At 64.5% G+C, this 14,200-nt stretch overlaps 2 protein-coding genes across 2 annotated transcripts; both read right to left on the minus strand.

Annotated features, from left to right (window-relative positions):
• Positions 1 to 234: 234 nt before the first annotated feature.
• MVD (mevalonate diphosphate decarboxylase) lies at positions 235 to 3,548 on the minus strand. Its single transcript, XM_082770333.1, has 10 exons — positions 3,461 to 3,548; positions 2,256 to 2,326; positions 2,024 to 2,138; positions 1,805 to 1,945; positions 1,498 to 1,697; positions 1,333 to 1,407; positions 1,009 to 1,227; positions 773 to 888; positions 563 to 671; positions 235 to 453 (listed from the first exon to the last, which is right to left on the minus strand). The coding sequence occupies exons 1-10, from the start codon at positions 3,528 to 3,530 to the stop codon at positions 373 to 375; spliced, it is 1,197 nt and encodes a 398-aa protein (XP_082626459.1). The 5' UTR covers positions 3,531 to 3,548; the 3' UTR covers positions 235 to 372.
• A 4,331-nt stretch (positions 3,549 to 7,879) lies between these two features.
• Positions 7,880 to 14,168, minus strand: RNF166 (ring finger protein 166; the record flags this gene model as incomplete). Its single annotated transcript, XM_082770417.1, has 6 exons — positions 7,880 to 10,442; positions 11,112 to 11,219; positions 11,649 to 11,763; positions 11,984 to 12,096; positions 12,708 to 12,864; positions 13,960 to 14,168. The coding sequence occupies 6 exons, from the start codon at positions 14,166 to 14,168 to the stop codon at positions 10,377 to 10,379; spliced, it is 768 nt and encodes a 255-aa protein (XP_082626543.1). The 3' UTR covers positions 7,880 to 10,376.
• Positions 14,169 to 14,200: the final 32 nt, after the last annotated feature.

Here is a 14,200-nt window from a genome sequence, read left to right on the forward strand (position 1 = left end):
CCCCATACCAATAAACCCCACCCCTCCCCAATAAACCCCACCCCACCCCGATAAACCCCACCCCTCCCCAATAAACCCCACCCCACCCCGATAAACCACGCCCCTTTCCCATAGACCACGCCCCTTTCCCATAGGCCACGCCCCTTTTTGTCCCCCCCCAGGACCCCACTGGGGTCCCTGGGGGGGTCACATCCCGCTCCCCCCCCATCACCGCACACCGACACGGCTGCAGCCGACAACGCTCTATTTGGTTAAAAAGGGGCAAAATCAGGTCCCGGAGGGGGCTGTGCGCCCCCACCCCACTGCAGGGGTCCCCATTGGGGTGCCCCCCACCCATGGGTGTCACCGGTGTCCCCCCCCCCTCTCCGGTGCTCATGCCGTGCGTCGGGGCAGCCCGTCCGCGCCCAGGAGGTGCCGCTCGGGGTCCCGCAGGAGCTGGGGGCCGGGGCCGGGCTGTGGGGACAACGGGGGGACATCAGGGGACGAGGAGGACACCGAGGGGGTGTCCCCATAATGGGGTTGGGGTCCTGCCCCCCCCCCTTTCACCCCGTCCTGCCCCTACCTGGGTGTGCAGGACGTAGCGCACAGCCCCCGGCACCGGCTCCGCCACCACGGCGGCCACCAGCTCCTCCGGCAGCGCCACCGGGGCCACCGGGAGCCCCCGCAGGAACCTGCGGCACGGCCGGGGGTCAGCACCGGGGCTGGGGGGGGCTTAATGTCAGCCCCCAGCCCAGTCCCGGTCCCGGGAAGTGAAGGGGGGGGTCACCCTTACTGGTCCCCGTTGGAGGCGGGCGGGAAGCTGCGCCTCAGCACGGCCACGAATTCGGGCACCGTGTCCTCCAGCGCGAAGATGACGGCGTTGGGGCCGGCGTCGAAGGTGTAGGCGACCTGCCACGGGGACAGGGACACCGTCGGTGGCCAGGATGGGACCCTCGGGGTCGGTAGGGACGGGGTCTGAGCCACCGTACCGTGCCGTGTCCCCTGTCCCCCCAGGGTGCGCCCCGGTACCTTGGTGCGGCCGTGGTGGGCGTTGTAGCGGTGCGCCAGGGCGATGATGGCGCGCGAGACGTCGTTGAGGTAGAAGATGGGGGGGAAGGTGTCGAGGCAGGTGGCGTGGAACTGGTTGCTGTCCTGCATGGTGAGCTGCCCGAAACCCTCAAAGTCCCGCTCCTGGATGTGCCGAGCCATGCGGGACAGCCGCTCCGGCACCACCGCCTCCGCGCGGTACTGATGGGGTGGGGGGGGACACGGGGACAGCGCGGTCACCTCCACGCAGCCCCCCCTCGGCACCCGACACCCCAAAACCTTCCACCGAGCTCCACCACCCCCTACCTTCAGCAAGGGGCTGGTGTCCACGCTGCTCTGCATCCCCGCCGTGCTGCCCACCGCCTTCTTCTCCCCGCTGACCTGCGCCGCGACGGGGACCTTGAACCACGGACGGGCGCACCACTGGGGGCACCCGCCAGCCTTCTACGATCCCCAAAACATCCCCCTCACCACCAAAATGAGGACGCGCAGCTCCGGCCAGTGCGTTTCGGGGGCCAGCTGCTGCGCCACGCTGTCCCTGCCGTCCGGCCGCTCGCCGCGGTGCCACTGCACGAAGCCCCCCAGCATGGAGCGGCACGCGCTGCCCGAGCCGCGCCGCGCCACCTCCGACAGCTCGCCCTCCACGCCGTACAGCCGAGCCAGCGCCGACACTGCGTGGGACGAGGACGGGACACCCGGGGGGTCAGCGGGGACGCCCCGCCGTCCCCTGGCACGGTAAAAGGGGGACGAGGGGGCGGCGTTGTCCCCGCTCACCCACCCAGGCAGGCGTAGCCGGCGGCCGAGGACGCCAGCCCGGCGGCGGTGGGGAAATTGTTCTCGGAGGCGACGTGGACTTTGTAGGAGAGGTTGAGGGGGGACGGGTCATCGTCACCGCGGCGTTTGCGGGCCAGGCGCCGGACTGCAAAAGGATGGGGTCAGGAGGGTGAGGGGGGAGCACGGGGACCTCCCTCCGTGCCCCCCTCCCCAAATAACTCACCCTCCCGCAGGCAGGCTTGCAGCCGGGGCTGCGCCGCGTCCACCTCCTCGCCGTTCAGCCACAGCCGGTCCTCGGTGAAATCCCGGCTGGCGGCGGCCGTGGTGGTGGTCCTCAGCTGTACGGGATGGGGCTGAGCCGGGGGGGGCCGGCCCGGCCCCGCTGCTGGGGGTTTGGGGTCAGCAGCACCCCCCCCCCCCGGGGCTTGGGGTTGGGGACGCGGCCCCGCACCAACCTGGTCCTGGTGCAGCGTGACGCTGAGGGAGGAGTTGATGGGCAGGATCAGCTCCGTGTCGCGCTTGCCCCCTGTAAGAGAGGTGGAGGTGGCATGGTGGGGAACGGCACGGCTTGGCACTGCTTGGCACGGCTTGGCACGGCATGGTACGGCTTGGCATGGCACAGCTTGGTATGGTTTAGCTTGCAAGGCACCATACTTAGCATGGCATGGCACAGTTTGGTATGGCATGGCATGGCATTGCACTGCATGGCACTGCTCAGCATGGCATGGCACAGCTTGGCACAGCATGGCACTGCTTGGCATGGCACAGCTTGGCACGGTTCAGCTTGGCATTGCACAGCATGGCACAGCTCGGCACGGCATGGTATGGCTTGGTATGCCACGGCACCACTCAGCCCTGCTTGGCACGGCATGGAACCACTTGGCACAGCATGGCACAGCTCAGCACCTCTTGGCATGGCTTGGCACGGTTTGGCACAGCATGCTATACTGCCTGATACAGCACAGCACAGCTTGGCACGGCATGGCACGGCTTGGCACAGCGTGCTATACAGCCTGATATAGCACAGCACGGCATGGCACGGCTTGGCACGGCTTGGCACAGCGTGCTATACAGCCTGATATAGCACAGCACGGCATGGCACGGCTTGGCACGGCTTGGCACAGCGTGCTATACAGCCTGATATAGCACAGCACGGCATGGCACGGCTTGGCACGGCTTGGCACAGCGTGCTATACAGCCTGATATAGCACAGCACGGCATGGCACGGCTTGGCACGGCTTGGCACAGCGTGCTATACAGCCTGATATAGCACAGCACGGCATGGCACGGCTTGGCACGGCTTGGCACAGCGTGCTATACAGCCTGATATAGCACAGCACGGCATGGCACGGCTTGGCACGGCTTGGCACAGCGTGCTATACAGCCTGATATAGCACAGCACGGCATGGCACGGCTTGGCACGGCTTGGCACAGCGTGCTATACAGCCTGATATAGCACAGCACGGCATGGCACGGCTTGGCACGGCTTGGCACAGCGTGCTATACAGCCTGATATAGCACAGCACGGCATGGCACGGCTTGGCACGGCTTGGCACAGCGTGCTATACAGCCTGATATACCACAACACGGCTCGGCACGGCACAACACAGCCTGGCACGGCTCGGCCCGGCTCGGCACGGCCCCCCCGCCCCGCACTCACAGTACTTGATGACGGCGATGTTGACGGGCGCCGTGCAGGTGACCAGCGCCATGCCCCGCTCCTCCGCCATCCCTCCGAGCCCGGCACGGCGCCGCCCCGCCCACCGCCGCTCGCGCGTGGCAGCCCCGCCCGCCATTGGCTGCGGCCGCAGCGGCCGGGCCCCGCCGGCCAATAGCAGCGATCGGACCACGGATAAGCCCCGCCTCCGGGCCGCCCGGCCCCGCCCCCTGGCGGCGTGAAGCCGCGGGGAGAGGGCGGCGCCATCTTAGGGGAGGGAGGGCGGCGCGCATGCGGGGTGGGGTTGCGTGCGCGGCCTGTGACACCAGTGCGACCAGTGCCGTCAGTGACACTGTCCCAGCGCCCCCAGTGTGTCATACACCAGTGCTCTATCCCAATACCCCAGTGCCACCAGTGCCCTGACCCCAGTGACACCAGTGTTCCCAGTTTGCTGCACTCCCAGTACTCCCAGTTCAACCAGTCCCCAGTGCTCACAGTGTGCTCTGTGCTCCCTGTGCTCCTACACCCTGCTTCTTCTCTGTTATCCCAGATGCTCCCAGTATCCCCATTGCCCAGTACCTCCATACACCACCACTCCCAGTTATTCCAGTGCTCCCAGTGCCCCCAGTGCTCCTACTTACCCCAGCCCCACCCCAGTACTCCCAGTAAACCCAATACACCAATGCTCCCAGAGCTTTCAGGGTCCACAGTGCTCCCAGCATCCCAGTGCTCCCAGTTCCTTCAGCACCCCCATAGCTCCCAGTGCTCCCAGTACCCCAATGCTTCAACATCCCAGTACTCCTCCAGCACTCCCAGTGTTCCCAGTGCCGCACCCCATGGGGCTGGCAAGCAGCAGGAGCCCCAGTATCCCCCAGCAGGGCCCCACGGGTGTCCCCCCACCCTCCACAGGGTATTTTTGTCCCCAGGGCCGCAGTGGAAAACATCTCGCACGTCCCCATGCCCGGAGGTGACAGCAGGCCCAGGCCTGGCATGTGGGTGACACTGTGGGGACAGCTCTGGTGGGGTCCCCCCCCAAAAAAAAAAAAACAAAACACAACCCACTGGGGACAGAGGGGGCAGCATCCCCCCTCCCCATAGCGGGGGGCATTTGGGGAACCCCTTTGCTGTCACAGCGGGGGCTCCCCGCTGGCACCCATGGGTGCTGGCAGGCACAGTGGGGGCCACCCCGGGGTGCAAGCAGCCCCCCCCCGGGATGTCTAAGCATTTTCCATGGGCACGGGAAAGGCACGCGGCTATTTTGGGGTGTGGGATTCTTTCCCCTGCCACCGGGACAGGTGGGGGCCCGATTTAGCAAGGCTGGGCCGCAAATAGCACAGGGGGGGATGCGCGGCTCCCTCCTGCTGGCACCCCCCCAAAAATGCCCCCACCTCCTCCCCTCCCCTGCCCCAAGCCACCAGGGTGACGGGGCTGTCCCCACCGCTGTGGGGTGGGGGGGTCCCACAGAGCCCAGTTATCCCCCTGCTGGGGATGCTCGGGGACAATTTTGGGGTCCCTGGGGGGTGCACGGGTGCACAAGCCAGCGGTGTGTCCTGTCCCCCCCTCCCCAAAATGCTGCAGGAGCATCCAGGCCAGAAGTCCCCTCCTGCACAGGGGGCTGGGGGTGACACCCCCCAGGGGCACCCCAGAGCACACTGAGCCCCCGTGTTTGGGTTAAATCCACCATCAGAAAAATACAACCTCCCTGCTCCTATTTTTAGGGTTTCCAACCAAAAAACTGTCCAAGGGGTGCTGCTGGGCTTGGCCCCCACCCTTCCACAGCACAGACCCCAGCCCAAAAAGCCACCGAGTCCCTGATTTTGGGGCACAAGGCCAGGCAGGGACACATTTATGGGGACACCGTGGTCCCCATAATTTTGGGATCCCTGGGGGGTGCTCTGGTGCTGGTGGGACACGATGCCAGCTGGGCAGTGATCAGGGACAGCCTCGCCACTCACACCCGCAGCGCCCAGCTCCGCTTTTAATGACTGCAAACGAAACCCCAAAACCCTCCCTGGTGCCCACAGCACGGGGTGGGGGGCACAACCAAGAGATTCCTCCAGCCCTGGGGGCCGCGGTGGAGCCGTTGGGGAGCAGAAGGCGGCTTCGGTGACCCGCAGGGGACATCCGTGGTGCTCTCCAGTCCTTCCTTGGGGCATTGTGTTGGCATGGCATGGCACGGCACGGTGTGGCACGGCACAGCACAGTGCCCACAGCCCTCTCCGGGGTTATGGGGGGGCTCAGGCCGCCCCACAGCACCCCCCGTCCTGGTGCCGTGCCAGCAGTGCCATGCGGGAGAAGGTCCTGGCGCAGGCACGGCACCGGTACCGCTTGGTGCTCGAGTGGGTCCCCAGGTGGGCACGGAGGTTGGAGCGGTCAGCGAAGGCTCGGCCGCAGTGGGGACAGGCGTAGGGTTTCTCCCCTGGGGGGGGGACACGTGTTTAGGGACCCCCATCCCACCCCAAATCCCCCCGCGCAGCCCCAGGGTGCTGCATGGGGATGCTGGGTGGGTGCCCGCAACCGGAGAGCTTTGTGCGCCAGGGGAAACTGAGGCAGGGGGGCTGGAAAAAGGGGGGGGGTGGATGAAGCAGCGAGCACCCGGGGGGGGTCATCCTTACCTGTGTGGGTGCGGAGGTGGCCCTGAAGCAGCCAGGGCCGGGAGAAGGCTTTGCCACAGAGGTTGCAGACGCAGGGCAGGGTGTGGGTGCGGATGTGCAGCTTCAGGGCCCCCAGGCTGCCGTACGCCCTGGCGCAGCGCCCGCAGCTGAACCAGCGCCTTGGGGGGGCCGGGAAGGGGCAGCAGGGCTTGGGGACCCCCAGCTCGGCCGCCCCCCCCAGCCGGTTGAGGGTCTGGTTGTCCTTCAAGGGGGTGCCCGGGCTGCGGGTGCCTGCGGGGTCCGCGGGGCTCTTGGTGGAGGGGGGCGGTGGGAAGGAGAGGCGGGCGAGGAGGGGGTCGTGGTCGGGCAGGGGGGGGGTGGAGCAGGAGGAGCAGGAGCCATCAGGTTCTGGGGGGCAAGGCAAGGGGTGAATTTGGGGGGGGGGCTCTCCCGGTCACCAGATCCCCCCCCAGGGTTGCCCTTGGCTTGGGGCTTGTCCACACCAAGTTGTCCCCCCCTAACTATTATCCCCCCACCCCCGTGCCCACCCCTGTGCACTGCAAAACTGGGCAGAAATGGTCCTTCCCCCCCCAAAAAAAAACAAAAAGGGAATGGGGATGCCACAGCCCCCCCCCCCCCAGCACATCTGGGGCTGGAGGTACCAAAAATCTGCGCATCCCCTGGGGCACCGTGGCACCCTGCAACCACCTCCAGCCCCCCCAAAATTAGCACAGGGACCCCCATGCGGGTGGGATGTGATGATGGGGAGGGTCCCACACCCCCAGCCCCGGGAATTCCCCCCCCACAAGGCACCAATTCGGATCCAGGGTCCCTGGGGCAGCCTCACCATGGGCGTGGAGCTGGCCGCGGGTGCTGGGGGGCTTCTTCTTCACCAGGAAGGAACGGGGCATGGCTGGGCCAGCAGGCGAGCTCGGTGTCCCCGTCGTGTCCCCCGCCGTGTCCCCGCGGGTGCCAGCAGGTGCCACGAGGCCCCCGGGGCTCATTAGCATGGGCAGCCCCCCGGGGAGCCCCGGCGCCAACCGCTGCCCGAGGGCTGGCCTTGGCCACCAGCACGGGGACTGTGGTGGGGACAGCCCCGTCCCCCACCCTGGCACGGCCACCCTACACATCCCCCAAATGGGATCCCACCGCCCACAGCATCCCCCTGGGTGTTGCCCTTGGGTTAGGGCACAGCTTTGGTTTGTGGGGACCCACAAACACCTCTCCGAGGACCAGTTCACCCCAGTTTAACCCCCAGCACCCCCAGTGTGCGGCTCAAACCCCAAACCCACCCCCAGCAGGGAGCAGTCCCCGGGTCCAGCTCCCTCCTTGGCCACCCCAATGACCCTCGGGGCTCACCGGGGGGGGGTCTCCCCTGCATCCAGGAGCTGCAGCAATGCCTCTGCCCCGAGCAGGGCACGGGGTGAGCCCTTGTAGGGCTGCACGCAGCCGGTGCCCGGGCTGGAAGAAGCAACTGGGCAGAGGCACCCGGCCGTGCTGCAGCCCTGGGGAACCCCGGGCGGCTGGCGGGGGCGCAGAGCCAGGACCCCTCCCCGGGACACCCAGGGCAGGGACACCCGCGGCACTGCCCTGGCCTGCGCCCAGCGGGGCTTTGGGGACGGTGCCAGCAATGGGGACAGCACCTCCCGCTTGCTCCAGGACCCGCTGCCAGCACCGAGCACAGTAGGGACGTGTAACGGCATCGCCAAGCCCTGCAATTAACAGCAGCACTTAATGAGGCAGGGGATGGGGCCGTAAAAACGGAGGGAGCAGCCCCCAGAAGGGACCCCTCGGTGGCGTGCACCCCCAGCCCCGTCCCTGCACACCCAGAGCACCCGTGGATGAAACTGCCTTTATTGAGAAAAATGGCTTGCTACAAATACATCATCGATTATTTTTCTTCTTCTTCAAAAAACAAACCAAAACGGTGTGTCTCAGTAAAAGTCCTAGTCCTGATGCAAAAAGTCGGGGGGAGCACTGTGAGCACGGCCGGGGCCGGACCCGACCCCGTGCCAAGGGGGCGAGAGGCAGGAGCTGCCTGCACGGCCTTAAAGTGCTGTAGGAAAGCAGCCGCTGCTGCCCCTGCTCTGACATTTTTGGGGCAAAAAGGAAGAGGAGGAGGGAGATGGAGGCGGTCACGGCGCTGCCCCAGATCCTCCAGAGCGGCACGGGCCAGAGCCCTCTAACCTGAGAGTCCCAGCCAAAAAAAGGGGACGTGGAAACGCGGCTGGGTCCCTTCCAGATCCCCCTGCTCCGTCCCACTGGGAGCAGGGGAAGCCCCCAAGCTGGGCAGATGCTGGGAAGGGAAGCCCCCGCTCCTCCCTGCCCTCTGCCAGGGGAGCAGACGCTGTCCGTGCCTGCCCCAAAGGGACCCCACGGACCCCAAAAGACTCGGTACGACTTGTAGGAAAAAGCCAGTATTGCTAGAGCAGAGCTGGAGGGAGCCAGGACTCGGATACACCACAAAGGGATGCTTTGAGCAGGGATGGGGACAGCAGAACCCGGGGTACACCAATGGCACGGGCACCCCACAGCCCCAGGGCGCAGCAGCGGCAGCACCCCGACATTTAGGACACGGGGGAACAGCCCCAAACGAGCACCTTGGGGTCCCCGAAGCATCCCTTCAGCGCACGGGGTGGGGGGCTGCTGCCCTCCTGAGCACTGCCCAGCCTTATGGGCATGTCCCCATGAGCCTCGGTCCCCTCGGTGCCACCCCAAAAGGGCGGCAGGGTGCCTGGGCACCGCGCGGGGACTGCCACGTTTGGCACGGGGACACCACGGCGCATCCCTCAGAGCAGCCCTGCCTGCAAGGGTTTGTGCTGCTGCTGCAGGAGCTGGAAGCTGCTGGGTGAAATCCTTTCCTGCCACGCTCCATCTCTGTGGCCACGGGTTTCCAGCAGCGCTGCAGTTCTGGAGGAAAAAAAAAATCCAACTCGGGCGATTCCCAGCAGAGTTTGTGCGAGCCCAGCGGGATGAACCCCATGGTCCTGGCTCTCCAGCAGCGCTTCGTGTTTTAATTACAAGCGTCTGAGAGATCAGCGGGCACAGAGAGAGGAAGGAAATCCAGCCCCCAGCCTTGCGCCAGCACTCAGAGCCCGGAGCAGTGCCAGGAGCCAGCTCGGAAGAGCTGCTCCAGCCGCCGAGCACGGCGAGATCCCGCAGAGCCCAGCCAGGAGGTAGCAGCTCGGGGACCACAGCCACGCAAGAAGCTCTCGGAGAACCCAAAGAGGAGAGCTGGTCCTGCACCAGGCAGCTCCCAGCACGCTGCTGCCCGCTCCTCTTCCCATCTAGGAGCTGTGGGGCTGAGCGACGAGGCGCTGACCACCTCCTGCAGGGAAGCTGAGAGCAGAAGGGGACAGCCCGGAGGTGATGGAGGAGGAAACGTGCACGCTCGCCGTGGTCCAGCTCCTCCCTCCCACCCAGTTCCCAATCCACAGCGCGTTTGGTTTTCGTTTTTAGTCTTTTTTCTTTTTTTTTCTTTTTCTTAAAAAATAGACTTTCTTAATAACGTTCCATAAAAATACTCTCGTCCCCGGCGACGGATATTGCAGCGTAAAGAGGAAAGAGCTCCTGCTCCCGCTCTACAAAACGTGGAAAAGGCAGCCTGCCAGTTCGTATAGAAAAACGCAAGGGCAAGAGGCGGTACAAAACCAGGAGGGTGGGAGTTTGGGGAGCTCCCCTGGGCGTCGGGACAGCCCCGAGCCCGCTGCTCTCACGGGGCACACGAGGGCAAAAGTCTTGCTCCGGGCTGCAGGAAAATGAGGCAGCTCCCTCCTGCCTGCGGCGTGGGGGACGGGACAGACCGACGGCTCCAGAAATAACCTCGCAGGGTTTATAAAAAACCCAAACCGCTCCGTGCTGTCTTCTTCCTTTTCAGAAAGGGCCGTGGCTGGGCGTGGTTCAGAACCGGGGCATTTTCTGCACGAAACGCCTCGTTTGGTGTCGTTTTTTGTTTGTTTTGTTTGTTTTTTACCTGCCTATCGAACTGCGACAAAGAGCATGAAGACGAACGGTGCCGAAAAGCATCTACTGATAAATAGCTCTGGGTACAGGTGCGTATGCTCCGGGCACGGACACGAGGAAGGATCCCAGCCCTTCGGCACGGACGCCTCTCTGCTCCCGGCAGCGACGTCTCCGCTCGCCCCGCCGTGAGGCCGAGGGGTCTCCACCTTCTCCAGGGAGGTGGGATCAGCCCGGAGAGAAGAGGGAAGAGAGGCGGAGGGTCCCGGGGGGCCACGAGCCCCGTGCCGCCCCAGCGGGAAGGTCGAGTGTGCAAAAGGGGCGTGAGGGGGGGGCCGAAGGGAAGAGAAGCTCCGCGGCAGCCCTCAGTTCTCGGAGAGAGACAGAGCCAGAGCAGCCTGCAGTGCCGCCTCCTCGTCGATGTTGTAGTCCTAAAAAAAAAATAAGGGTTGGTGAGGAGCTGCGGGCTGGAAAACAGGGCTGCACGGTCCCGGAATACCACGCTCTTTGGGGTACCCCGTATTTGTGCCCCAGTCCCTGGGTTAAACCTCCTGACGTCGCCCCTGCTCTCAGCCAGGGATCGAAGGAGCCTGTCTGAGAAAGCAGGGCCAAAGGCAGAGCTCTCCACAGAGCCACAGGCTTCTCGAGCACCCCAGGCAGGTCACACGGCATTAATCACTTCCTGGGCTGCGGGTACTTCTCCGTAAACAGTCAGAGGTTCCTTTTTCTGAAATCTTATCTACGAAATCCAGGAGGCTACGAAAACCACCCGCTGGGCCCCGCGAGGCTGCAGGGTCGCACCCCGACCACACACAGAGGAGCGACCCCTGCCCCCCTCTTCCTCGTGTCCCCCCACGTGAAGCCTCGAAGAAAAGGGCTTTTGTGTTACAGTTCCTCAGGGAAAGAGTTTAACAGAGCACATGGAAGAAAAAAAACATCTTCAGAGAGAGCGAGAACATTTCTCTGCTCCTCCTGGGATGGTTTTTTTTGGGTCTGTGTGTGCTAGCGAGCAGCTTGAGCACCCGGGAGCTCTCCCAAGCTCTAGGGGCGGTGTGTGGGACGCGGGGAAGGCGGCTGCTCCTCCTCGCAGCCATACTCACCACGAAGGTGTCGTAGGAGAACTTGTGCCTGTGGAGGAGGTGCTGGAGGAAATTGGCGCTCTTGTAGCTGGGGTCCCCCCAGGGCATGGCCGAGCACACCGGGCACACCTGCGGAGGGCAGGGACAGGAGAAGGGTGACCCGTGGGCACCGAGCCACCTCCAGCTCCCTTCAGGGTGCTTCTCTGTGCGGGCACAGCACGTGCACAAAGCCTTGGGTGCGTGGCCAGGCTGCTTTTAGCTCGCTGACAGGTTAAATGCAGGAGTAGGAGCACGACCCCGGAGCTGCGAGCTCCCCACCTCATCAGGGGTGGGGAGAGCAAGCCCAGCACCAGCAGGTTGTAGGACAGAGCTGGTTCATCCCATCAAAAAAAAAGATTTAAAGGTTTAAAACCAACTCAACCAGCTCGAAACCCGGCTGTGCCTTCCCTCCAGCAGCAGCTCCACGTGCTGGTGGCGCAGGAGGCAGGATCTGTCATGGGGTAGATTTGGATTCCCAGATTCCCAGCGGTTCTCCCCCCTCTCCCCAGCCCCGCTCACCACTTTGTTGGGGTCGTTGCGGTGGTTCTCCATGCAGTGCTTCACCAGCTCCTGCTGGTCCAGGTTGCGGGCCCCGCAGTACGGGCAGACGAAGGTGGAGCGGTTGGGGATGTTGCTGGAGGGAGCGAGGACAAGCTCAGAGCCCTGCCAAGGACCGGGATCGGCCTCATCCAACCTCCCCCGGCCACCCCCGATGCTGCTCCCCCTCCTGCTGCGTCCCCCCTGCCCGTGGGAGAAGCCAGACCAATCCCACCCCAGCCCACGCTTGGGTTTTAGGGCTTCTAGAGAGGATGGAGGGGAACGCCCGTGAGGTTTGCGCCTCCCTAAGATGGTACCTGGGGATGGGCTGGGACGTGGGGACAACGGGGACGAATTTGGGGCAGTTGGCCATCTGCTCCTGCACCTTGGCGCAGGACGAGACGTGAGACCGCATTTTGGCCAGGGTCACCTGGAGAAATAGGAGAGAAGAAACGTTCTCAGGGGTTACGGGAACACCTCCCCCTGCCAGGCACAGCACCGGAGCCTCCACTCCCCCAAACCAGAGCATTTTAGCCACATTTTGGCTGCATTTTGGCCACATTTTGGCCCACCAACATCAGAGCAAACTCTGGGCTGCAGAGGATGACCCACGCCGGCGTGGAAATGCTGCCCAGCCCCTCCTTCCTTGCAGGACAGGGAGATTTGGGGTCGCACACTCCCTGCACGAGTCGCCAGGGTTCATACGCCAAAAAATAAATGCGTTATTGCAGCGTTAGCTCCGTTCTCCTTCCCAAAAGAGGAACTGCTGACGGGCGCCAACCCCAAACTGCTCCAGCACGGCCTTACAGCCAGCCCCAGCTGCTGGGATCCCAAGCACCTCGAGCAAAACCCAAATCCTTACCCTCGCTGGGAGCAGCAGCAGAGCTGCTTTGTCTCGGCCTCTCCTGCACTGCAGGGAAACCTCAGCGTGCAGGAAAACCCCAAAAATCACAGCCCCGCTCACCTCGGGGGGCAGCAGCCCTCTCCCCGTGGTCTCGCAGGGCAATTTGGGGCCGTGCTGAGCCCCCCTGCCCGCGTTACCTTTTTGCTGCAGCCTCTGCAGGGAGCTTTGTAGGACGAGAGCTGTTTCTCCACGCCGGAGGCTTTCTCCACCTTTTTGGGGTCGAACGGCGTGCGGCACAGCGGGCAGAGCGGGGACGGCACCTGGAGGCAGGGCTGCAGGCACTCCCCGCAGAACCTGGGGGGCACGGGGAGAGCAGGGAGTGAGACCCCAAAACTGGTGCAGGACGGGTTTGGGGATCCCAAGGATTCCTACACGCCTCAGGGAACCCCAAAACCCAGTGAGGAGTAGCTGCATGGGGAGGAACTGCCCAGGCTGGCAGATTGGGATGGGGTGCGGGGGTCCCAGGAGCTCCAGAGGACACATTTAGGGCTGCCTGCAGTGTGTTTGGGGGATTACTGCAGTGTGGGATCCCTTTCTTGAGCTCCCTAACCCTAAAAGGGCTGGGGAGGAGGATGGGTGACACCGGGATGTGGCACCAAGCAAAGCCACGTCCTCGATGTGTGGCCGGGGTGGCCCAGAAAGCAGCTGGAGGAGGGCACAGAGGTGGTGTCAGGGGTGTGCTGCGGTGATGGGTGCCCCCAGACCCCTGTTGGGTGACCCCAGATCCCCATTGGGTGACCCCAGATCCCCATTGCAGTGTCCCAAGCCCTTCTACCCTACAGCAGCACGATGGGATGGGATGGGATGGGGATATGGGATGGGGATATGGGATGGGGATATGGGATGGGGATATGGGATGGGGATGGGGATATGGGATGAGGATGGGGATGGGGATATGGGATGGGGATATAGGATGGGGATGGGGATATGGGATGGGGATATGGGGTGGGGATATGGGGTGGGGATATAGGTTGGGGATGGGGCTATGGGATGGGGATGGGGATATGGGATGGGGATATAGGATGGGGATGGGGATATGGGATGGGGATATGGGATGGGGATATGGGATGGGGATATGGGCTATGGGATGGGGATATGGGATGGGATGGGGATGAGGATATGGGATGGGGACGGGGATATGGGATGGGGATATGGGATGGGGCTATGAGATGGGGGCTATGGGATGGGATGGGGATGGGATGGGATGGGGATATGGGATGGGGGCTATGGGATGGGGATGGGGATATGGGATGGGGATATAGGATGGGGATGGGGATGTGGGATGGGGCTATGGGATGGGGATGGGTAATCCCCCCGTGACCCCCCATTAACCCCATTACCCCCCGTTCCCCCCCGACCCCCCCGTCCCCCCCAGTGCCCCCTCCTCACGTGTGTCCGCATCCCGCGATGCCGACGGCTCGGTGGAAGACCTCGAGGCAGATGGGGCAGCTGAACTGAGCCTCCAGAGCCTCGGGACCACCGGGGAGCGGGGTCACCGGGGCCGGGGTCGGGGTCGGGGGCGGCGGAGCCCGGGGGGGGCCGGGGGGGGGGGGGGCCGGGGGCCGCTGCGCCGCCGCCACCAGCAGGCTGCGGAACATGGCGGCCGCGTGACGTCACCGCACGGCAACGG

This window comes from Aythya marila (genome assembly GCF_965140915.1).
Source record: "Aythya marila genome assembly, chromosome: 12".
Taxonomy (NCBI): Eukaryota; Metazoa; Chordata; class Aves; order Anseriformes; family Anatidae; genus Aythya; species Aythya marila.